This window comes from Lepisma saccharinum, chromosome 19, assembly GCF_977018435.1.
Source record: "Lepisma saccharinum chromosome 19, izLepSacc3.1, whole genome shotgun sequence".
Classification (NCBI taxonomy): Eukaryota; Metazoa; Arthropoda; class Insecta; order Zygentoma; family Lepismatidae; genus Lepisma; species Lepisma saccharinum.
Genome location: NC_139247.1, coordinates 51,636,456 through 51,663,468, shown reverse-complemented (window position 1 = coordinate 51,663,468; position 27,013 = coordinate 51,636,456). Strand labels below are relative to the sequence as shown.

Here is a 27,013-nt window from a genome sequence, read left to right as displayed (position 1 = left end):
TATCAGAAGTGACCACTTCTGGCTTTTACTATTTTTGATAATATCCATATGTTATGGGGGAAATGTTGGCACTATTACTGCATTGTATTTGTAATTATTTTGCACCGTTCTACTTATTGAAATCAATTTCAATTACTTGCAAGAATTAACACAAGTTAAATTAATGGCAAATTACCAGCACCGGAATATATGGCAATGCCTTGTACAATGTGAATTGAGCTTAAACTTGCCTTGTACAATGTGAATTGAGCTTAAACTTGTAGGAAATGAAACTATCAGTCACTAAAGACTAAAGTGTACATGTTATTATGTCTATTAGTTGAGGATACACAGGATTTTACCTTCTAATTTGTATTATCATATGTTATCAGTAGGCACAAAAAACTCAAAAAGGGCAGCAAAAATGCAACAAAAAATGACAAAATAGCCACTAATAATTGACAGACAAAGATAGAAGAAAGAAAACTCAAAATTGTCAGGCAAGAAGACAACAAAATAGCTACTATGACACACATGGACAAAAGAAAGAAAAGAAAATTTGTATCTAATAAGAATACATAGACATTTAATCAATTTTTTATTACTTTAGGTTAACATAAAGTCTAATGGCTAGGGAACAAGCATTTCAGGGTAAATCTTCTCCCAAATTCTTGTTGCCACAGATTTTTCATCTCTTTGCAAATCGAACAATGTATTTTTATTTTTTTTATTTTAGAAAATCTGAAGGAATGGAAAAGGAAATAGAAAAGCATCATACCACTACCGGAACAAGTAAATAAAATCTGATCCTGAATTCAATACTGTTCCTTAGAATTTTATTTAATTCATTTTGATAATGTATGTACACATGAATCAGCAAAAAAAAATATAATTTTTTCACTCCTTCATACATGAACGAAAACAAAACATGAATAAAAACATTTCCCTGTGGGAAATATTTCATTGAGCACATTGTGCAGAGTATTTTTATATAATATTTTCTCTTTCACACCATTAACAAAGAAATATTTGCATTTATTACCTTACAGCAAAAAATAATACACATTCAAACATACACAGATAACAAGGCAGAAAAAATCCTGAACGTTTTGCATTGGCACTATTGTTGTAAACTTTATCTGAAACTTTCTACATCAAAATAACAACATAAAGTCAATTGATTTGTGTACATATACATTATTCCTTTACAAAAAAGTGCATCTACAACTGCTGAAACACTGAAAACAAAAATCTTCCATAGGAAGGTGGGCTGGTTAGTTAGAAAGAACATTAGAGCTAATGTAAAACCCCATAAAACTTATGTTACCTGCTACGAACAATTGGTTTAATTTTTTAAAAACCATTTCAACACACCCAATGATGTATTTTAAAATACAGATGTGACAAAAATCAAATAACAAAAACATTTCTTTACAAAGATTTGTTTACATTTTCTTTTTCACGTAGGAAGTATCCTATGTACACCAGTCTCAAAATATATTATCACATTCTAAAAATAAGACAAATGTTTCTGTTATATCACAAAACAGGTGATTGAATATGTAGCTACTGCAATATTCAATCTGCTTGAAGTATTGTAAGGCTTTTTGAAGCTCAAAGGACAAAGCAAGATGTCTCACTTTATTAACTATCACACTGATTCCCCACAATTTTAACAGTTCACACACACAATGACTAGCGGGGATGAGTGTATAAAAACGAAAACAGACCATGGATAAAAAGTTTCTTCATCAATGTTCTGCAAGAAATGATTCTAGAGAAATAGGTATTGCACCTTTGTATGGTATATTATATTTTCGAATAACGCGTGCAGCAAGACACTGCAAACTAGTATACTGAACGGTGTTAATCAATTCATGCGGTTCTTGCCCTTTTAGTACTTGTGCAAATGTCTTTCCTTCGCCGTTGACAAGGTCTATGTGCGCACCATGATCAAGAAGTGTTCTAGCCACAGCAGAGGGACAGGGTCGAGCGAGGGCAGCTACGTGAAGGGGGGTATTCCCATCAGCGTCCCTAGCATCTGCATCGGCTCCTACTTCAAGCAAAATGCCTGCTAATTCTGGAGCAGGGAAAGAACACACAGGGTAACGCCCGACCACTGTGCAATCTCGCATGCAGGCAAGATGAAGGGGTGTTGCATTGTTACGAGCTCGAGGCTGAAGCTTTACCAACTCGTAGGATGCCTTCCGCAGCTCGTAGCCCTGATCTTGATCCAAGTGCGGTAACAGCCGTGCCAGAAGACAGCCTAAGTGCATTACTATGACTAAAGTTCTGTGGAAGTAAGTGAGGTCTCGCTCGCCGGCAGGTATTTTCGCAAGATGCACCATACCGTTAGCCACTTCGTTAATAGATTTACGAAACACAGACAGCACATCGGAGAAATTAACTGGCGGTACCCTTCTTCCTCTTGTTCTGCTCTCACTCATCATGAACGAGAAGAGCTCGGTAAACGACAGGAGGCTGCTTTGGGTCATGGGACTCAATGGCTCCAGCATACGTTGCTGCATGTCTAAAGCATACGTCCAAAGGGTAACACAGCGATCAAACTTTCCAGCATCTGCATATACAGCCCCACGATAGCGTATGTAGTAGCTTGTATCAGGATGAGCTGGACCAAGAATTCTTTCTCGAACTAACAGAGCTTGCATTCTCATCTCGTCCGGATCGGTCACCAGTTCTTGAAGCTGTTCTGGTTGTGAAATTTCGATTGCATGTTCATATGCTGCTATAGGTGATGGACGAGTGGGTTTAGGAATTGCTGGTAGTCCATCATGATACCTACGAGAAAAAAAAAGTAGACAGGTTAATTTCTATGATATGCAGAAAGTGTAGCACGTAAGAAAAGATTAAATTCATAGCACAGTTGAAATTCATTTCACTTACAGTTTATAATAATTCCATGTAAATTTTGGAAAAAAAATATTCACTTATAAATTATATTTATCGAAAACAACCATATAAAAGAAGATAGAATGTAATGAGAAGGATAGCTTTCCCTTTATTACCCCCAACATAGTCAACAGATTATCATGATCCTTACAGGGACACAGTATCAAAGTGACATCAAAACCAATATCAAGGTGAGGATGATTGGAATGACAAAAACAATAATTTACGGAGACAATTGAACGCCACACGTGGAATGCAATTGTAACCAATACTACAATTCCAAAATTTACATGGTGCAAGTAAGAAGTGAACACAAAGGCTAGTTTTAAAAGATGAACCATTATTTGAAATTTGCAAAGAGAGCCATTGAGTAATCTGTAAGCAATTCAGAGTGTTATGAGGCTTATTATGTTGTAATATGTCATGGCATGCAGTTTTCTGCAATTGAGAACCATTCCCAGCTGCTATAGAAGTTCTAACAAGCAGCATGATCCAAAAGGCATGATTAGAAGTATTACAGGTTGGGTAAGTAAAGCAAAGTGCTCTCCTGTGTTTTCACCATGCCATGAAGGTATATCGGAGGTGTGGAGTTAGAGCCCCCACACTTTTTTTTGATCACTGCCAAAGGTGGGAGTGATGTGATCAGCACCATGCCCGTGGCCACCTTTACCCCCCCCCCTTCCCCAGGTATCCAGTTTATACGATGCTGGGTGATAACCGGAGCCACTTGAACAGGTGAAAAAAATCCCAGGTTCGAACCTGGGTCTCTCGCATGGTAGTTAGATGCCCTAACGACGTTGGGTGGATAGATTATTTTATTGTGATGACATAATTAATGACCGCAGAAAGTGAATTTATCTACAAAACTAATACAAAATCTATGCACTATGCAGATAGAAAAAAATGTCAAGACAACTAAACACACATCAAGTACACAAATGGGCATTTCCTGATGTGAGTTGCTTTCTTCTTCATAAGCAATAAACCCATTTACAGTTTCTGGTTCTAGATAAATTGAAAATACTGCTAAGTACTTGTACAAACATGAAAACAAACAATTGCCTGATGTTTAAAATGAGCAATATGTTATTTATGGTTTCAATATTTTACACTAAAGCACAAAAGCAATACAAATAATACACTCTACAAAGTAATTTGATGAAATTTAGTAAATCACTTAAAGTTTCATGTAGGCCGTGGACCAACTATAAAAGCCTATTACTTGCTTTGGTATTTAAAATTGAAAAGTACCACTTTTAAACATAAAGATATCCATAAATATACCTGTCTTCTCCAGATGGTAAAACTCATAATCAGATAGATCATATTCTCATTGATAAGAGAAGGCATACTAGTATAACTGACGTTCGTACACATAGAGGTGCTGACTGTGCCAGTGACCATTATTTAGTAATTGCTAAATTAAGAGAAAGACTCGCAGTGATAAGTTCTAAAATTTAATACAGGAAAATTTGCTGATGAAAGAATTAAGAAAGATTACCAAATTAAACTGTCAAATAGATTTGATGTTTTGCAGGATTTAAATGATGATGAAAATATAAATGAAACAGATGTACATAAGAATTGGGAACACATACGCAATGCAATAGAATCAGCAGCTAAAGAAAGTATAGGATACCATAAACCAAGAAAAAGTAAGCCATGATTTGATAATGAATGTCATAATCTAATAGAAATAAGGAATTAGCCTAGACTTAGGTGGTTAAATAACTCTGATGATACAAATGTAAGCATTTATAATAGAATAAAGCGAGAAGTTAACCGCATGTTTAGAAGTAAAAAAAGAGATTACTTGAAAAGCAAAATTAACGAAATTGAAACAAACAGCAAAAACAAAAATATCAAAGATTTATATAAAGGTGTAAATGAATTTAGAAAGGGGTGGCAACCTAAAGTAAACTTGATAAAAGATAAAGACGGTGTGATTTTCTAGCTGACCCAAGCGATATTCTAAATAGATGGAAGAACTACTTTAATGACCTTTTAAATGTTCATGTAGGAGAAAAATCAGAAGTGAATGAAGTACACACAGCAGAACCTTTAGTTCCAGAACCTAACTTGACTGAAGTTAAAGATGCTATTAAAAGGCTAAAGAATAACAAAGCACCAGGCATTGATTTAATACCAGCTGAGTTAATGAAATATAGTGGAAATTCATTAATATGTCAAATTCATAAATTAATTTGTTTAATATGCAATAAAGAAGAAATACCTCAACAGTGGAAAGAATCCATAATTGTTCCTGTGTTTAAAAAAAGGTCATAAAATGAACTGCAATAATTACCGTGGAATTTCTCTACTCTCAACAACATATAAAATATTATCTAACATTATTTTAACAAGACTAACCCCATATGCTAATGAAATTATAGGTGATTATCAATGTGGATTTAAACGTAACAGATCAACTACAGATCAAATTTTTCACATCAGACAGACACTTGAAAAAAGTGGGAATATAATCAAAATGTCCATCAGCTATTCATTGATTTCAAAAAAGCATATGATTCGGTCAAAAGAGATAAATTATATAATATATTAGTAGAGTATGGAATACCTAAGAAGCTTGTTAGTATGATAAAAATATGCACCAGTGAAACACAAAGAAAAATTCGTGTGGGTATTAATATGTCTGACAAATTTACAATTTTACATGATGGGTTAAAACAAGGAGATGCATTATCTCCATTGCTATTTAATTTTGCCTTAGAATATGCTGTTAGGAAGGTAAAAGAAACTAACGAAGGACTAAAATTAAATGGTATTACTCAGTTGTTAGCATATGCAGATGATGTAGACTTATTTGGGGATGATATAAATACAATTAAGAATAATGCTAAAATATTTTTCAAAACTGCTACAGAGATAGGTTTGGAAGTTAACAAAGAGAAAACTAAATATATGCTTACAGGCCGAAACCAGGTGTTAGGTAATAATCAAAATCTAATTATTGATAACAACTCGTTTGAACCAGTTTCCAAATTCAAATACTTAGGAGTAATATTAACAAATGAAAATTATATTAAAGAGGAAATAAAAAGTAGGCTTAATTCAGGAAATGCATGTTACTTCTCTCTTCATAAACTTTTGTCTTCTCGTTTAATATCTAAGAAACTAAAAGTTAAAATATACAAAACAGTAATTTTGCCTGTAGTATTATATGGGTGTGAAACTTGGTCCCTTACATTGAAAGAGGAACACAAATTGAGAGTATTTGAAAATACGATCCTTAGGAAAATCTTTGGACCTAAAAGGGATGAGGAGACAGGTGAGTGGAGAAGGTTACATAATTTAGAACTACATAATTTGTAGTCATGCATTAGAATGATTAAATCAAGAAGCCTTAGGTGGACAGGCCATGTGGCACGAATGGGAGAGGAAAGAGGAGTTCACAGGATTCTTGTTGGGAACCCTGATGGTAAGAGACTTGTAGGAAGGCCAAGACGAAGATGGAGGGACAACGTCGAGATGGACCTAAAGAAAATCGGTAGAGATGGAAAAGAGTATATAGATCTTGCTCAAGATAGAGACAGATGGAAGGCCTGTGTTGCTGCAGCCATGAACCTTCAGGTTTAAGAAGGCTAGAGAGTTAGTTAGTTATTTAAAATTGCCTTCAACAATTTGAAGGTATTAAGTGACTTCCACATTGGCATTTTCATGGCTAGAGATTGTTATGGTTTCAGTGTTTAATAGCACAATGTTGTTTCACATTCAAATGATACATTACCTTTGTTGTGAAGTTATAGAGTATTGGAACTTTGATAGCTCCATGAGGTAGCCATTTTGCTTTGCAACTTACAGTTAAGCTGGTAACTGTAAGAATGAGTAGTGTTTGGGATAACTGCCATCAAATTTCCAACTTGAACCTTAATAGTTGGCCTCTGTGGTGGAGTGGTTAGCACAGCATGCCACAATGCTAGGGGACCCAGGTTCGAATCCCGGCCTGGGCATGGGTGTTCACATCATCACATATCCTCATCTTCGTGATTAGCCAAAAAGCGGCAGCAAAGTGAGGTAAAATAAACCAAATCAATTAAATGAACTTTAATTGTACATTGAAAAACCAGCCTCTAACCATGTCCTGTCAATGGAGGTAACATCAGATTATGTTCATTTGTTTTGAGCATGTATTCTTTTAATAGCAAACATTACATACATTATGTACATGTTGGATCATCATTACTTCATCAAAATGTTCTCTTCATCACTAGGTAAATTGTCCAGTATTGTTTTGAATAATTTTCCTATATGTTTAAAATTGCCCTATATGGCATGGTGCAAAGTGCATGGCGAACTTTACCTTTTACCTACCTAGATTTGTTGTGTGATCAAATTTTGGCATATTACACCACACTAATATACAAAATTACATGTAAATATAAATACTGCATACTACAAACCATTAGTTTCATAGTATTTTTGTTAATTTTCACATAAATATGAGTTTATGTGAACACGGAAAATTAAAAAAAGGTTTTCAATATAATTTTAAAAGAAGATTAGAGACGTTTCTTTACAGTGAACAGTGAAGGAGTAATATAACTGAATAGGGAAAATTGTACAGACTATGAGTTGCCATACTTCATAAATAGATTAGTTTGTGATGAAATAGTGCAATGGCAAAAATGCTCTAAGCCACAGGAATACACTGTGCTGATATTTTTTTAGACTTCGATGCATTAATTCAATAACAAATATCTGCACCTTCCCCAATACTGAAATCAATTGAGGAGAAAAAAAATGTATACCACAAAATAATTATATGATGCTTAAGCAAGATCACTATTACCTTTCTTCCATTGCCCGTTTCCACAACTGAAGGGCATCTATCATATTTCGTTTCTTGTCCACGTACGTTGCACCTAGGAGTTCCAGTGCATCTATCTTCTCTTTCCTGGAAACAAGACTTGGTTGTCCTATAAGATATTCCACTATATCATTATGACCTGTTACACTGGCTGCTAGGAGTGGTGTCATACCTGTGTAAAATTTAAAAAAATAATGAATACACAACACTATATGTACGCTATTATTCACTGTATATTAATGACTGTTATGTTTCACCAATTATTGTATACACTGTTTCAGTATGCTTAAACATACTGTTGAATATGTGATAATTAAGAGCCAATATCCATGGAGCATGTGCACTACAATGACAGGGGTCCTGGGTTCGAATCCCAGTATGGGTGTTCTTTGTGATTGTTCCATCATCAATTTCAACTTATCATCACTCATCCTCATCTTTGCAATTAGCCAAAAAGTGGCAGATCAATTCAAGTAATTATTAAGGGATGCATTCATAGGGACTGTCCTGCACCATGTTCATATGATGTATGGCATCATGCTTTGGGCTCTGGTTACGAGATAAGTGCAGGTTTGAGTCTCCTGGAGGAATAATAACAACTTTTCTCTGAGATTTCGGCCTGTGTATTTCCCACCATCGTGAGAAAATTGTGGAGCTACTAATGAGTAGCATAACCAGGTGATGGAAACCAGTGGTGTCTCGTCCCTTGGGGCTTCCGGGGCTTAGCCCCTAAAGAAAAACGGACGTATTCACGTAATTATCAATCACCACAACGCATAACTATCACACAGTTGTTTAAAAGGCGATTTTTACCCACGTAAATTCATCGTCTGCTGCAATGGATACGACAGCGCTCCTAGCGGCATTGATGTCAATTATCGTTTTCCGGGGCACGTCGCAAAGGAAGGCGTGGCCTACACCCACCTACGCTAGTGAAGGTCACATGCTAGCAGAGAGAGGAGGGGAGAGTGCAATGGATTTGAGTGCTGATTCGGAGTAGTTCCGGGGGCCGGCATGTTTGAAACATGTTTTCTGTCGATTTCCCTCCCTCCAAGTATATGATGTTTATCAAAGGTTTAAACAAAACAAAACGTCTGACTCCACTGTTATCTGCACACAGTGGCGGCGATTAAAGGAAGCAGTCACCCCCCAACTTTTTACCTCTGCACTATAGACTCTTAATGCTAAGCCTTACCTACTAAGATAAAGTAAACTGTCCTTCCCCCCCCCCCTCCTCCCCATTCTGTTTTGGCACCCATTCGTCTCTACTGCCTGCACAGTCCCAAGCTCAAACTTTTGATCTGTGCGGCCTTGCTCACTCTCGTGTCAGTTTGGTCCTTTTTGGCATTCACGCCTTGTGAAGTAATGTTTCAGCATTCAAATCTGCACTACTGACTATGTTTCTGTTGAAAGATAATTTAACCCTCAGACAAAAGGCAGAGTTTGAGTGTGGATAACATGCAAAAAGATTCACGATAAAATTCAAGTATAATTCCTGGTTTTGGAGGCGACCTTTCAAATATAGGATACAAGCAAATATTCAAGGATACAAGCAGATGTTTTCTCTATTCCAACCTTACATATTACTGACTCTCACCCCCACCCCCCACCCCACACACACAAATATAAAGGATTGAGAATATTTTGCTTTATTTACCATGTAGCTTTGTTTTTCTTCCTACAAAAAAACTAAAATGAGAGATACTTGCCTAAGGGCATTTACAAACATGTATAAATTTTATGGGATTTGGATTAATAAAAGTTGCAATTTTTCACGTCTATGGAGAAAAAAATGGGAATAGAGAAAACACCCGCTTGTACCTTTTCTCATGTTCTACCAAAATTCACAAGTAATTTCCAGAGACAATAATTCACGCATATTTCCTGGAATTCAAGGAATTCCCAAGTGAATAGCCACCCTGAGATTGTGCAGCAAATTATACTTATGTGATTCATTTTTCATATAAACAAGTAACTGTTGCTAACAGCACAAGTCTAGTATTATAATAATTTGTAGATAATTTTGAAAATGATATAATGAAATGAAAATTTGTTTAGAAAATTAACATTCGAATATTAGTTCTTGTTAAATTTTGTTTTTAACGATTGTATCTAATCAGTCTTTTTCAGGAATATCGTAAAAAATTTTTTTGCAACCACTTCAGGATTTTTGGAGCCTAACTTAAGATTTTTAGAACCTATTTTAGGATTTTTAGAGCCTATTTTAGAATTTTAGAGCCTATTTTAGGATTTTTAAAGCCTATTTTAAAAACCTAAAAATCCAAGGTCTGGTGATATACAATGTAGTGTACTGTCTGCTATTATTACTCTGTTTGGTTTCAATTTATGAATCACTTCGCTAAAACAGGATTCAAATCTTGGTCTGTCCATTTCTTGGTAATAATCCACCCTTCCCTTTCTTTGCACACAAAACAGTAAACATGCGTCTTCAACAAAGCCTTCATTACTGCCAATGTGTGAAACAATGAACTTCCCCCCTCCATCTTTTCCGTCATCAACCCAGTGCTCAGTCCTTCAATGAAAGAATCAATCCTACCACGTTTTGTTCAATGTACATCGCATTGACAAATAATAAACATGTTTCTTCTCACAGCAATATCTTTCAATACTGTGGAGATTCTTGTGTTACCAAACAAATAATCGTTTCCTTATTCTGCACTCAAACAAACCCCAAATCATTCAACACCCGAGACGCAGTTCGTGCCCACATTGATGGCAAATCACTCTCACTTGACTGCGACAGTTGAAAGTTCATTGCAGTGGAGTATAAACCTCATACACCTTCTTCCAAATCAGTCACACAGAAATCATTAAAGACCACCATCCTTGAACGGGAAGAGGCCTCATCTTGCCTGGTGTTTTTATCTAACATGTAATAATAATAATAAAAAACCTTCTCATCGCATAAATGGAATGTTTGCCTGTCAGCACTGATGTTATTTTCGTCATCTCAAGCTCTGTTTCATTTTGATATTGTTGCCGTAAGAAGAAATATACATTAAAACAACTTCCTTGAATTTGAAGAGCTTTCCCAAAAGTAACACTCGGGCAAAACCACATGCTAAACAGGAGACCTCGATTCAGCCATTCTCACCGCTCGCCTGCATATGGCCTTGAAAGGCTGAACAGAACCAGCAAATCACAGACGTGCGGTGTTGCAATAATGTTCCATGCTCTCCGTGACACGGCATTTTGCTCAACCACGCTGTCTCTTTTCCGTGTGAGATTTTGACATTGCACCGCTGCAGTGCAGTGCTATTGGCTATCGCCATAAGCAGGAGATTTGACGTGCACTCTAGAAGGCAATGATAAGTCTGACAGAGGGCTTTTGTAACTGACCTCAGCCCTATGAGGCAGAGAGGTGTTTCCCAAAGGTTGATGGTTTTGAAAACCATGTAGATATCAACCTCTCTACATACAGTCCACCCCAGAAACAGCAATACTGCAAACTAACAAGGCCTTGGCACGTGGACCCACAGCCAGTATAATTCTTTGTGGAACTGTGTGTTCTCTTGTCTCCTCTCCACCTGTCTACAATCTCAGTTTTTGTCAATGTGGCATAGTAATTTTCGGGTCATGCGGTGACATTTGGGATTACGCAAGCAACTGAATATGTATCCATTTCATAAAAATATGGAATTATAATAATTAAGCTACCATTACGGTGTTGCAATACATATGCATGTTCGAACCTGCACTACAAAGTAGCCTATTTAAAAGCATTAAGAAACTTTACAAATGTTTAGTGGTTATTCTCGTTTGATTATGTAAAAAAAAATTAAATGTATGTGTTGAATATATACGAGTATGATTTGTAGTATTCGAAGTGGAGGGTGCCATTCCCTTGGCTAGGATATTTTTTGTACAGCAGTCCCTTCCTAGCATGCATGTATCCAGAAATTGTTGGGGGGGGGGGGTAAACAACATATTTTATAGAAGTATAGATAGAACCTTATACATGTATGTTTATGATTGGGTGCCAAAACGGGGGATGCAAGGAAAGTTTACTTTCTCTTGGTAGACATTACAGGAGCAAAAAATAGGGGGCCACTGTCCTCTAAATTGTCGCCACTGTTTAAGGCTGCCATTTTTATCACAACGTGAAATCGGGACTTTTTACCACTAGACTCCTTTATTGCAATGCATTAACATTGTGTGTGTGTCCATTTCTTCTCATCATGCATCAAAATATATATGCTGTCCGAGTATATTTACGAAGCTGTTACGCTTTGGATGGACAATTCAATTTACTCGACAATGCGAGATTCAAACTGTAGGCAGCCTCCCCGATGGGGCAGTGGTAGCGTCGTCAACTTGTAATCAAGGGATCCTGGGTTCGATACCCAGTGGAGGCACATAGTGGTTCGGATTCCAATTTAAACTGTAGGTCCAGTCCTGATTAGCCTTACTGTGCATAAAGTGGACTTAAAACACCAAATCAACCAACCAATCAATCAACCAACCAATCATTCAAACTGTAGACGGCAATGTGACATCTGTCGGATACTTTTTTTTTTTTATTTATTATTTTTTTTTTTTAAGGTGTAACACCACTGATGTGTCCTCCCATGTTTGCAGCTCCATCAAAGCCGAAACCCACCAAATTGTTCATATTCAGGCCTAAGCACTCAAAAGTGTTCAAAATGGTCTCTGTCACAGCTTCAGCAGTCATGTCATATATCGTCATGAACATAGGCGCCGACTCCATGGGGCTTAGGGGGGCTCGAGCCCCCCAATGTTAATGATGTGGGGGCAGAGCCCCCCTGAAAAAGTTTTGCTTAGGAGGATCTAATGTATTATTTTGCTTCTCTTGTAAAGTTTACTCTGAATTGTGCCACATGAACTTAACTTTAAATACACATTTGAAATGTTATAGACCATCAACTTTGGGGGTCTGAGACCACTAAACCATCTACTTTGGGGGGGGGGGATAACCAGAGACAGCAAAACACATGACTAATTACTATATACTAAGTATATAATTATGAGTATTGTTAAAATTTTTACTAAAAAGAGTTTCAAAAGAAGATGTGCATACACTAGGAGAGTGGATGGGACGTTCGGGCTACAAATGGCTCTCACATGACATTCAGAACGAGATCATTGATATATTAGAGATCTGTTTTGCGCTCCGTGGTAGCAGATATTAAAAGTCGGGAATATTTTGCTATTATGCTTGACGAAACTTGTGACATATCCATCCGTGAACAATTGACATTTTGCATTCGAACTGTAAATAAAAAATTTAATATTTTTAAGGAATTGGGCATTTACGAGATTCCAAACACTGAGGCCAAAACATCAAAAAGGGAGGGAGTGAGTCATTCATTATTTTTTTTTTTCAGTGATCAGAGCTCCCCCACCAATAAGTTTGACAAGTCGGCGACCCTGGTCATGAAACAAAAAAAAAAGTCTTCTCAAACACAGCTGGATTGCGAAAAAAATTAATGCAGAGTAAAACAATTTCTCTCCCAACACATCTAAAGTTTCGTCTCTCAATATTATGACTCAATTATCTTGGACAGATTTATTTTTCTTAATCACCTCACCAAAAGTCTTTATCATTTCATAATAGAGACAAGTAAAATGCATTCTTCTTGCAGGTTTGGTTGTGATCCTTTAGCGAGCTTGCACACACACCGTTCTTTTGCAGGGGTAGTTTTCAGTGACAGCGCCGATACCGACAGCCTGTTTTTCACATGCACCATCACAATCAGGGTTCTCGCCATGACCTTGGAGGGAACGCATGAAAGCCTGATGGCTCGTGCCCTGCGTTGCCAACATCCTGATAAACAAAAAGCTGTTTAATCTGTGAAATTATGCTAAATGGTGATAAATTATGCTAGGATCTAAATAATAATAATAATAACAATTATTATTATTATTGATAATTAGTAACAGTAATTTATTATTATGATTATTTTTATGATGATTGTAATTTAAGTTATACATCTATTTTGCAAGATGAGTTCAACCATAGACTAAGAAACTAGAAAAGGTTTGAGATGATTCATCGACTACAAAGTGGAACATTTGTTTTATTTGTGCCCCACACATCCTGCCGATTCTTGCCATGAAATGTTCCTCTTGAGGTAAATGGCAGAATAAAGAGAAGATGAAGAGGAGAGGGTGTGGTTGGAAAGGCATGTACCTAGACTGGAAATGAGATCTGGATGTCATTTTATTTTTAATTTATCAAAATATCGTTTGCAAATTATGTTAGATTTTCCCATTATGTAAACACAGACAGCTAGATGTCAACGAAACTCATATTGTGCTATGTTTAGCATCATTATGCTAGGGTTGGCATCACTGCCCTGCTTCAAAACAACTTCCAGCTAAATTTATGGCTTGGGTCAGTGTCCTCCTTTTCAGTGCCCGAGGCGAAGGGGGGTTCAGTCCGACTCTCCATGTGTCGAGGGGAGCTCTGGACGGAGACCCACCACTGGAAGGTCCTACCAGGAAATTTGTCGTGCAGGTCTACGTGTGCACATGTCCCACTTATCCACTTATGTTTCTTGGTGCAGACGATAACGAGGTAGGGGTGTTATCAGTGTGTGTGTGTGCAAACGTGCTTAGGGTGTTGTTGTCTGCCTTCGCAACTAACCTTAACAAAACCCAATTTCCCATCCTTGTCACTTGGACCTTCACGACTTAGGAAGATTTCAGACCGAAGGGACACACGATACATGTCGTTTGAAATGGGTCAATCAACAGCAATGTTCACACCACATCGACACAAATGACTGCACATGCCTGCATGTTCAGCTTGTGAAATAATCAAGCGACACATATCGCTTGTTCCTTCAGAGTGAAATCTCCCTCAGACCACAGAAGAAAAATGTCTTCTCAACCAGTGGGAGCCCCTCAGTTTTCTTATTTCTCCTTTATTCCATGCTTGTTCATTAAACAGACATCATCTTACGATTTGGCATACACAGGAGAAGCACTAAGTAGACATTTTAGCAAAAAATGCAGGCTCAAACAGGACCCGAACCAGGGTCTATGGCATGTCATGCCATTGCTCTACAAACTGAGCTACCGACAGCAAAAAATCAGGTGAAGCGAGGGGTGGCTCAGTATCTCAGTTGATACAGCAATGGAACGACATGGCAGAGACCCTTGTTTGGATGTTGATCGAGCCTGCATTTTCCACTAAAATTTCTACATATGCAACATCATATTGCTTTCTCTTTTCGACATTCATAAAAATTTTGGCCATAATGGCTGACCCTTTGTGGTATTTAGTATTTGAGTTGATGTTGCACCCAGTTGGCTTAAAAGTCCTTTTTTTCCCATGAAAATATCGGACTGCAAACACAAAATTTGGTCCGGACACAAATAAATCATCTTATCGACTGTATGAACTGTCACAATTACACCTGAAGTCTCATTAACCGATTCTGTTCTACAGACTTACCAGGAAATTCAAGCCGTGTATTTATATCCTCATTATATTCTAGAATGTTCCATGATAAAATGTTTCGTTAATATTGTACTTCGACTCCACCTCCTATTCAAGAATGTTCTCTCTCTCTCGCTTCCCAGAGAATAGATTGTGTTTTATAATACAGAGTGTGCACACTCACCGTATGAATCCACATCCATTTTGGCTCCATGCTGAAGAAGCAACTGTAGAATTGCAAGGCTTCCAGACTCAGCACAGTCATGTAATGCCGTGTTTCCTTTCACACTTTTTCTATTCACATCAGCATTCAGTTCTATAAGGTACTTGGCAATTCGATAATGGCCTTTATAACAGGCTATCATTAAGCATGTATGTCCATGCCGGTTTGCAACTTCGATATCTGAAACAGACATACATTAGTGAATACGAAACTTCTCAGGTATGAAAGAAATATGTTATTCGCTAATAGAAAAAGAGAATACCCCACTTAAGGGTAACGCTATTTTTACACCATGCAGCTTTGTAATTCTCATAATTGTATTTCATTGATTTCAGGTATTTCTCTCATATTTATTACAACAATGCAGTTAACAGCGGTTGCTCTAATACTGTAGTATTACAAGGCAATGTATAATGTCATAAGCTGGTACTTATGCAAATTTGTGATTTGTACTCATGTAAATGTTGAAGTGAAGAATGCAGAATTGGAACTTCTAATTCATAACAATTACAAAAGGCACCTGCACTTGCACAATTAACTCTGGGCTAGGATTTTTAAAAATTATATTCTCTCTATTTGTCAAAATATCCTCCAGTATGCACTACTATGTTATAATTTGCTTTGTACATAAAAGATAGCCTCATTAAATTAAGAATTAAAATTAGGAACTCACCTGCTTTATGATCTATGAGGAACTTAACAATATCAAAATGACCATCAAAGCATGCTGCCCTCAGGGGAGTTGAATTAGTCCGTGTGGTACTATTTACATTAGCCCCGTGTCTTACTAGTAGTCTGACAACGGGAAGATGGCCGGCTGCAGCAGCACACCACAGGGGTGGGGCTCCTTCTATCGTCTCACCATCAAAGATCACTGAAAGAAAGCAAAACAAATAAATGAATAATGCATTGGCCACATTTTGTGTACAAATATATTAGAAGAATAAGTTAACTGCCCTGCATTTGTATTTGATAATGTTCATATGGAATTACCAATACTCTGTGGATCTGGTGAGTCAGAATACACAACTAATTGGGTTAGTGTAGAACATACATGAAGGAAAAAAGTTGTCTGCTCTCCATTACACCCTGCCATGAAGGCACATAGGAGGTGTGGAGGTAGGTGCTTCTACACAGTCTGTCTTGGCCATACTAGAAGTATTATGTTCTGGTTGCCTTGAACTCAAAGTCATTCCACATACCCAACCATTGATTTGAGGTTGAGTGAACCCCAAAGGCACTTTAAGGAGGGGCATTTTTGGAAAAATTCCCACCTGAGATCATAGACCACAGCGTGGTAATAGTGTGTCCTAACTGACTGTTCCTGTTTTTTTGGTGTTCGAGACCAAATCCGCTATCATTGAACTGCTATTCACAAACCTACCAAGAGCTACACATAACCTGAACGTCGGTGGAATATTTTCCAAGGAGAGGCAAGCAATGTTCTTTTTTGGGGAGGAGTGGTTGCCGCCTCAAAAAACATGTGCTTCCAACGCCCTTATAATAACTGACATAAAATACTGTCACTGTGAAATAACCTACTTTCAGATTGAAATTCATATTCCAGAAGGAGCGTGGGCCTTGTCCATGCACATTACCCATATTGGTTGCAAACCGCAGATTAACACTGTACTAGTCACAAAACTTTGAATTATAACCCTTCGAGAGTTTCTTATTTTCATCGAAATTATAACATTCTAGGAGGGAGGGGGGGGGGACTGTCTGCCATAAGCCATGATTATTAGGATTTCTTGTTCGGAGTAAACTGGCAACCAAATTTTATTAAATATCTCGAACCTTTATAATGGAGAAAATCAACTATAAATATCTCGTACAGTTTTCATCTCATTAAGAAATGACATTTGAAACACACACTACTAATTAATGCCTCAATTTTTTTTGTGTAATAAGATGATTTATTTTATTATATTTTCGGGTATCTGACATTATTCTTTATTTGGGAAACCTGGGTTTATAAGTATAACCTCCACACAGTTTATTTTATTTTGAGGTTCAACGTCGTTTTTGTACCTCCTGAGTTAATTAATTGCAAATACGTACGAACGGCGATGACATGAAATTATAAAAAACTACAAATGCAACAAAGGAATACGTATTCCCTGACCGCGTCTCGAACCAAGAACCTTCATGCAACTCGCTCAACAAATAGTGCCGCGTGCCAGGGGCAAGAACTGGGCAAGGAAACGGGAAAGCAGACACATTTATTCTAGCTTTCCACCACGTGTGAACAACCTGCACGGGAAAAAGTGAAGGTGGGGAGGCACCTACGTGAAGGAAACGCATGATTAGTTATTTTCGTACACCCCGAATCTGCTGACAAACAGTTTTTGCTCGAAACCATTGAAAAGTACCGGTCTCCGGTCTGGCAGCGGGAAGCAACTCGAGCATAAATAATGTCCTACGTGATGACTGGCACGGTGTAGGTGTCCTTTCTCAATTCACAATTCAGGTCGTCCGACAGAACGCATCGAAAACGCCGGACGAGTTGAACAGTGACAACAGCTGACTTAACTGTGCAACGTCCGTTACTTGACCAAACGCAGTCTAATCACCTTTGGCAGAATACCTAGGCTCCTCTCGCTTGCACCTCGTTACAGTTAACCCGTACCCCAACAAAGCATCACGTGACAAATCGTCACGCAAGATTTCGACACGGAGTTCCTCATTATCAAAATAAATACCGAAAGGCACGTTGCCCGCTCGCAAGTAATTTTCGTTTATTAAAAGAAACTTTGCTCTTCTTAAGACCTGCACGCAGTTTGACTTCAGCCGTAGTCATTGCATTTTAACATGGTTTAAATTTAATTTAAATTACTTTCACTACTGGACTTCATTTCATGCATAAGTAGGGTGTAAAATAATTATGCTTTGGTTATTTTAAGTCGCTGAAAGAGACGAAGGAACAACACAAAGGGATACACGGACCTTACCCAGGAATTGAACTTGGACACCTAGCATTGTCACATGTTAAGATGGTCACACTGAGCCGAAACATACAAGGTTCAGTAAACAGTGGCGTGGCCAGAATTTTCGAAAGGATGGAGTACGAATAATACGTCAGTAGTCAGCTCTCATTTTGCCATGTTTTCCTGCCTTTGACGTTCTTTTTTTTTTTATTTTTTTTTTTTTAGAAATACTGATTTATGTCATGTAAAATAATAATTGACACAATTTTTTTTATTTTTTAAAAAAAGTACACTTTATGCACAGGTAATCTAATCGGAAATACACCTACAGTTTAAAGTGGGATCTGAATCACTGTTTACAGTACCTCCGCTGGGAATCAAATCTGGGGCCACTTGATTGCAGTGCGACTGCATTAGCAAATAAGAAAATAACAATAATAATTTCTATGGGCGCGCAGCTAACAACATGGCATGACCACTACTGATTATATATTTTTTTCGCCCCTGCACTGAATTCGGTAATATCACCCCTTATTTGGACAAATATCATTATCTTCGTTTAGCTACTTTTCTAGGGGCACAAGCAGTAACTACTTGAGCCTATACGGAAGCCAAGCTAATCGGAGCAAAAACAATATCAATTTTATCTCAACTTGGTCCTCAAATTGTCCTACAACAAAAAGTGGGAAATGTGCGCTACTGTGTACTGTATTGAGTACGGTATGTAGAGACTCGTTCACAATATTTCTAATGGAATAATACTGGCAAATTGTACTTTTATACGTAGCTACACATAACACAAAAACGTAGTATTATTTCATAACTTACATTATTAATCAATAATGACAATACTTTATATCTTTCAAAGCCCTTATACTATCGCGTCCTACCTTCACGGAAATGCCACAGACCCCTTTCCCAACTTTGACAAGTTTACAATTTTGAAAATGCCTATGTACATACTGTTACATTAGGCACCACTCGCTACCTTTTAGCTATGTCTCTGCAAACTGACAATAATATATATTTACAAGGGCTTAAATACTTTCACGGGGCGTCCCAGCGTTTATTCTTTCCCAACTTTTTTTTTCTTTCTTTGTTATGTTGTTCTTTCTACGCCAAATATATATATATATATATATATATATATATATATATATAGTATTTTTTTTTCATTTTCTGACCATTTCGAAACCATCTGCCCTTCCCATGACAGCCCTTTGAAAATGATGGAAGCCCAGGGATGAACCCCCCAGCCCCCCTTAAATCTGGGCCTGCCCATGTAGAGTCGATTAGTCACACTCAAAGTTGTACGATTGATTGAATGGCCTGTTTTGCTTTGCTTCGTTTTTCTGCCACTTTTAGCTAATCGCGAAGATCAGAATGATTGGCGACGTGATGAAATTGATCTTAGTACTATTACAAACACACATAAACAGAGACCAACAGAGGATTATATTAGCTGTGGTCCAGGCGCCAGAGCGTCGTTAGTCGGCAAGGTGTAATACACCCAAGTCACTAAAGTGCTCATGAACGAAGTTTAGCCCCAAGTACAAAAGCCAACCGGACGGCTTTTCGTTGAACTGCATTTTGTCTACGCATGTACTCTCATCCCATTGTTTTTACAGTCCAGAAACTACTAGTTATAAGATTAGGAGAGGAAATCTGAGTTTACATTGGGAATCGACAAATAACATCATTAGCGACGCCGTACAGTTGAAGACTGCAAACATATACTCGTACTAAAAGCTTGCGTTAGCTCGCTATGACGTGCACGCAAGAAAATCTTAAGTTTCACATTCCTGTTCTCTCGCAAAAAATGGTGCACATTCACTACAGAATAATAAAATTTTTGCAGTGCTTAACTCTTAAGCAGAACTAGCATATGTAAGTGTCCACCTCTCCAGGGCATGCAAGTGGTATGAACACGATGTAATGGTTGTGATGTGTTAATTATGGCAGTCAGGAATATGCAGTCTCTTTTGTCTTAAGCTCTCCTCCGTCCTAACCCCAACTTGGGAATATAAACAGCTCCCTGAACTCCTGCCAGGCAGTTATTTTAGAACCGAGAAAAGCTGCGGCTCTGGTTCGGTCCACTGAAGTAAAGATCTCCAAGGTGCTTTTCTGCGTCACAAGGCAGTCGCGAGGAAAGGAGAGTGGAATGCCATCGTTCGTGGTTCGGCTCTAACGTTTCAATTGTTATTGTTGGTAATAGGGATTACGAACCCCTAAATACAGTGGCGGAGTAGGGGAACGCAAATAGTAATGCGTTGTCATGGACGTCCGGAAAGGGGAGGCCAAGCCGCCCTGGAAAATTAAAGTCTATCAACAATTACATATTTCACACATATCATTTCATTACAGCCACAATGATATATGTAAATTATTGCATGAACACAATAACTTCAAATTCGTAACACGAATTGAAGCAGTGTTTCTTGAGGGGGAGAACACTATTATGGGCGAAAAATTTGCCTTGTTTGCCCCCCCCCCTTAAAATACCTTACTTGCCCCTCCCTGGAAAAAATCCTGCGGACGTCCATATGCGTTGTTAGCAATCATACTCCCTTCTACTCTTCTATAAGTGAAATCGTTTAAAGTTATCCATTTCCAAAACACACATACCAACCGTGGTGGGTGTGTGTGTGTGACACACAGAGAGAGAGATTCACCAAACCTTACAAATGAAGCAGGAAGTATGAATAACAATGTCGCTTCCACGACCGAGCGTGTTAAGCGGTCACTCACGATTTCCTTACAAAAAGTTCCAGGTTCGCATCCTATAGGATACCTCAGGCATTGGTGCTCCTTCTTGAGTGCCCCTTCATCAATTTCACTTAATCATCATCTCATCCTCAACGCTGCGATTAGCCGAAGGGCTCAGAAAAGCGATGTAAAAGTTATGAAAAATCCAAAACAATATGTTTTAAGTTATTTAAGTAACTCCGCGCATTATCCCTCTAAGGGGTAGGGCCTGCCAGGGTGGCTTTTTCATTGAGTGACTCGAGGTCAGCGCATCGAGTTCCATCGCCGCTGTTTTCTGGCTTCGAGACCGGAGTCACTACTGCTTCTTTTCAAGTAGCTTCCTAATTAGGCTCACGATGAAGGGTCGACAGGGAAATTTTTCTGAGTTCCCCCCGGACCGAACCAGGGAGCGCTCTCACCACCTTTTTTTCGATTTGGAACTTCGGCCCCGTCGAAAAAAAAAAGTTTAGCAGCTATAACTTGCCTCCAAAATATTTACATTTTTATTATTTTACGTCACTCTTAGCTTATCTCGACGATGAGTGATTAGATGGAATTAATGAAAGGACACTCACAGAGAAGAAGACCCCTGCTTAGGAACTTCGATGGGGAGTCCACGGAGTTGGCACCTCCAAAATATGTACCCGCTTTGGACACACCTGCGCGTGTGTTAGCTTTTAAGGCATGCAGACCAGTTGTAGTTTTTTTTTCCTGCTGCTACAACAAAAAACAACTGCAATTCATACAATGTCCATGCCTCCAAGGGTATCCGCAAACCTGTTCAGTCCCACTGATATCAATCAACTAATTAACAATGAACAATTTGTGAGCATGACAGTAATGTCGCCAGCAAAAAGGAAGGACACTAATATTTGGGAGAGATAATTATGTATAAATACCGAACATTTGTATTTTGTGAGCAAAAATTCACATTATTTATAGAGGCTAGTCTTGTTATGGTGCTCAACACCCTCCATACTCCTAACTTCTTTTATTTCAAAGAAAAACAACTGTATCGTGAACAATTTAAATGTCCCATTTATGCGGTAATACCAGTATATGTTACGTCACACCGTTAAATCATTACTTTTTGAACGGTAAAAATAATAACAATCCATAAAAGCAGAATTCGCTATGGAGAAAGAACGCGACTGGTGACGTAAAGCTATATAATTTTACATAATGGTTTATGAGCGGCAAATTTCTCCTTACTTTACACAACAAATATTTGCTAGCTGTTTTTAAGGGACATGTTCACATTTAAGTACGTACGTCATGTGTATCTTAATTGATGTGTAGGCATAGTAACGAGACGAGACTTGGCACTATCTCGGTCTCGTCTAGAGTTGTAAGTGCACGTCTCGTTTCGATCTATGGGTCTCGCTGATGGCGTAATGGTAACGTCGTCGCCTTGTAATCAAGGGATCCCAGGTTAGATACCGATGGAGGCACATTGCATAGTAGTTCGGATCCCACTATAAACTGTAGGTCCAGTCCCGATTAGCCTATCTGTGAATAAAGTGGACTTAAAACAACAATTTCTTCCCTCAATCGTTTAGATTTGTAAACAACCGCCTCGTTCTCGTCTCTGCTTTGCAGGGTAAGTTTCAACCTCGAAGTATGTAGTAAACATCACATACAGTGACAAAGTTTCAGATACAGCACTGAACGACAATTATACCATAAACAGTAGACTGCACTTTATATTTTCGCACCGATTAGGAAGATCAAGTGACGTCAATATCCTTGTTTTCCGCGCGAGCAAACATCTTAATAGTGCAGTGGGATGCATAAATAATGCCAGTCATATTGTTCATCGCCAAGTTCATCCGTTTGAAAGAAAATGCGATGAAGTGGTTGACATCAGCACAATTCCATTCTTTGAAAACACCAATGAATGAAAACAAGTGATGAGAAATTTGCCTGGTAATATGCATGCATTCCACTGTACCACACAATTCTAGAATGCGAGATCACAAGTACGTTTATTAATGGAAGAAGCCCAATGGCTTTCTCCCTTCAAAGCGAGACACGTCTTTGTGAACAATTTTCCAGTTCTTACACAAACCTCATAAACAAGCATTTTACCGCCGTGATAAAGCTATCTCGGAACATTTATTTGAGATAACTTCATGGATCGTCCCCCATCCCACGTTACTTCCGGTGCCCGCATTATTCCAAGGAATTCCCGGTCAGTACGTATTGATATTGTAATCATCACACGAGAGACTTGCAAGTCTAAACCTGCATTTCTGTGACACGAATTTTATTTCAATTTATTCTTGATAAGGAACTTGTCTTCCTAATATATGACGGGTGCACAATAAAGTTAGTGCTGAGGCACCTATACTTTTAACTTCAACTCGTGACTAATTCTGTTACCTACAAATCAAAGACGTTTTTAGGGGGAGGGTTCAGGGTGTCGTGAACAAAAGACTTAACAAGTTCAAATGTAAATAAGCAAAAATACTTCGTTACTGTTTTGTAATATGAAGTTTTTATTTCCCGCAGAACTTGAAAGTAAGGATTAGATTGCGATTACAACTTTGTATTGACAGTGCCTGAGAAAATTTATGCGTACCATTGCAAATATTAATATGCGTATCAACAATGATCAGGGACTTTACTTTTCATCATCTGGACCTACTCTTTTGGTAATCCATTAAAATATTCATTTCTTTGGTAGGGCAGCTGTTTTAGGCTATACAAGTTTTAGTAATCTTAACTTGACCTGCCATCATAAAACCTGTTCATGTAATAATAACAATAATAATGATTATTATGAACATACATGTCACTCTTATTAATAAACGTTATTCTTTTTACATGAGACACACCACGTTCAGGCCCATTCTGAAATATATTCTACGATACTTGCCTGGTGGAAATGAACACAAAAAAACTAAAGAGTGTAGAGAACAATCCTATCAATTTAGGATTATTGGGCGTAAACACAATAGAGATGGGAACCAATTAACTATATCAAGATAGCCAGCGGCTCAGCGGACATAACTGATCACAAATCGGAGACTACTTGATTACATGACAATAGCATTAACCAGCACGTTAACGACGAGGCTCCATATAAATAACTACGGGTATCCAGACTAACCTTCCGCCATTTGCTCAAATAATAATGAAGAGTATTTGGGCCATGTAAGTCATTTACGTTCAAATACTAAAATACTAATCAGCCATTATGTAAGGCACGTTTACCATTTAATACTTCTTAAAATCAGATTCTTTAAACTTGGCAAGTTCCTTTGCAGATTACATTCTGTCAAATGAGATTTGAAAGGAATATGAACCACTTCCAGCCTTAATTATATAGTAATGCTTTCATATCTTACATAATGGAAAAGGAGGACATACTATGCCAACTACAATCCGGAGCGATTTGTATGTAACCGGAATTTCGTTGCCACCTATACTTGATATCTGCTCTGCCCTGCGAGAATAGTAATGCGGACCTATTGAATATTAGATGGTAGTAATAGCTTTGTCAGTAAAAAAAATCTCTCTTTCATGACTCCTGGGCACCGAGCGAGGACAATGGTACAAATCACAAGGTGACAGCTCACTGAAAATGTTATGTAATGAAAGTACTGAAGAGGATTTGGACATAAAGAGAAAAAGCTGTTGGAGAAGACTGGAAAAGCGAACATCATTAGCTATCACCAGATCAATTAAGCGAAGAAGACTTGGAAGGCAGGTAATATGACACTTACAGAAGAAGAGAAAAAGCTCAAGCTGAAGGCGGGAGCTTTCCGAACCCATTAACAAGACGCAAGGGCAACGAAATAAACTAGCTCCAGTAAACTTCCAGGAAGATGTTAGTTTTGTCACCTCCGAGACGCTAAAGTTGAAAAAGTTATTTACACGGTTTTTAAATAATGATCGGCCACAAGCGTCTTGATCTTTGTGTTCATTCTAATATTAATCATATTTTAAAATCAGTTACACACACACACACACACACATCGATCCTGTGTATATTCATATGGTTTCTTGCCCAGTTGCATATACTGTATTTTCCGAATTTATGCGGTTTGGCGTTGTTATGCTACGTCGCACGGGACGAAATTGCTTCTGTCTCACCCAACGAAATTTACAATATTCACGAGATGACTTTTTGTAACGGACAAGATCATAACTAGTTTAACTCATGAGTGCTTTATAATTATCGCAATTGGCCAATAAGCTACAAGTCACTGTCGAAGGCCATTCGTTGGTAAAGTGTACATGACACTCCATTAAATAAGTTCCGTTTAAATAAAAAAAAAGTACGCACCTCCAACCTTTAGGCTACACCTTCGTTAATTAGATGTATTGGGCAAACAAAAAAAAATCAAAGAGACTAACGGACATCACACAGATTTGTGTAACTTTTTGCTTCTCCCCAAATTTTCCGGTTTATTACGGTATGGAACTTAACCCTTCTTCAAATCAAACAGTGAACTATATTTTTGGACGAACTAATTGGAGGTAAATATTCGTTCTACAAAAACACTTAAAAAGGGGTGACCCTTTCTGAAGACACCAAATATCAACCTTTGTCAACCTCCCTTCCACGTCGTACACACTGGACTACATTTTGCAGACTAACGAGGGTGTGGTGTCACAGTCAGAATAATCCCCCGTGAGACTTGTGTTCTGGCCATGTGCATTTGTGACTGTCGTTTCAACAAGTTCATCTTATAACCTTCATCCTCATCTTCGCGATTAGTAGAAGAAAGGCGAAGTAAAATCAATAAATCCAACGATTAAAACTGCATTATAGCACACTAATGCCATGTGCATAATTCAGAAACAGAATCGAACTCGTTATACCTTTTCCATAAGTGTTTGTGCCTTACAACCGTGTCCTTCGGTTTTCCAAGTAACTATTCAAATCTAAGATTGTCCAATGAGCTCCAAACATGCGCCACATCAAGTATGTGAAACAATCGGAGGCCTTTCTAATTACCTTTCTAATTATCTGTGCATTGGTCTCAATAATTAATGTTTGTGATGTACGTGATAGCCCTGAAGTGAAGCGCCAGATACAGTTTCAACATCTGGATGTTGAGAATTTGAGTTGCTGTTTTAAGTCCACTTTATGCACAGTAAGGCTAATCGGGACTGAACCTACAGTTTAAAGTGGGATCCGAACCACTTGTGCCTCCACCGGGTATAAAACCCGGGACCCCTTGATTACACGGCAATGACGCTACCACTGCGCCATGGGGGAGGCCCTGGATTTATTAAATGTAACACAACAAATATCACGATAAAATAACAATTATTAAAGTAACCCACAACTGTTACAAAAATTGTTAAAGGTAATGCGGGGTGTAAGGGGGACTATTTTTGAAGACACCCAAATGTCAATCTCTCTTCCACTTCCTACGCCTTGGACTGCATTTTGCAGACTAACGAGGCTCTGGTACCTCGACTCAGCCTGTACAATCCTCTGTTGGACTTACGTTGTATTCTGCCCATGTGTGTTTGTGGCTGTCCCGTCATCCATTTTATCTTATCACAATTCATCCTTATCTTCGCGATTAGCCAAAATTGGAAGAAAAGTAAAATAATAAAAAAAATTAACCAACCAACGTGACATGCAATGCACCCTTTGCAACCTCAATACCACAGTCCTATAAGTTACACCCTTAAATGCTATGCAACCCGGCAAATCTGTAATGAAGTTTGGGCCATCTATCTTTAAGGATTCGGACTGAAGGCTATTTTCATGAACCACGATAACTACATTACCGTAATCGAAAGAGAAGTAATACAAAATTGTTGAGAATGTAAACAGACGCTCCCTCCAGGTACTGAAGCAAATTATGAAGCATATTTACACTGGAAGGGACTATCTACAGTTTGACAACTAAGGGGCTTAATGTAGGCGCCACCGAGCAGCATGTACAAATCCAGTTCTACCTTTAAATACAGGGTGTTCAACCTAAAAACATACCGTTAACTAATAAATT

The 27,013-nt window shown here is 38.0% G+C and overlaps 1 protein-coding gene across 1 annotated transcript in view; it reads right to left on the bottom strand.

Annotated features, from left to right (window-relative positions):
- Window positions 1-788: 788 nt before the first annotated feature.
- The window catches only part of LOC146002860 (protein fem-1 homolog CG6966), a 67,494-nt gene continuing 41,269 nt past the window's right edge, over window positions 789-27,013 (bottom strand). Inside the window, exons 3-6 of the mRNA XM_083140860.1 lie at window positions 16,040-16,240; window positions 15,328-15,546; window positions 7,700-7,889; window positions 789-2,778 (exon numbers count right to left, since the gene is read on the bottom strand). Of these exons, the coding sequence (XP_082996986.1) occupies window positions 1,731-2,778; window positions 7,700-7,889; window positions 15,328-15,546; window positions 16,040-16,240 (1,658 nt within the window). The 3' untranslated portion in view covers window positions 789-1,730. The remainder of the gene's footprint in view (window positions 2,779-7,699; window positions 7,890-15,327; window positions 15,547-16,039; window positions 16,241-27,013) is intronic.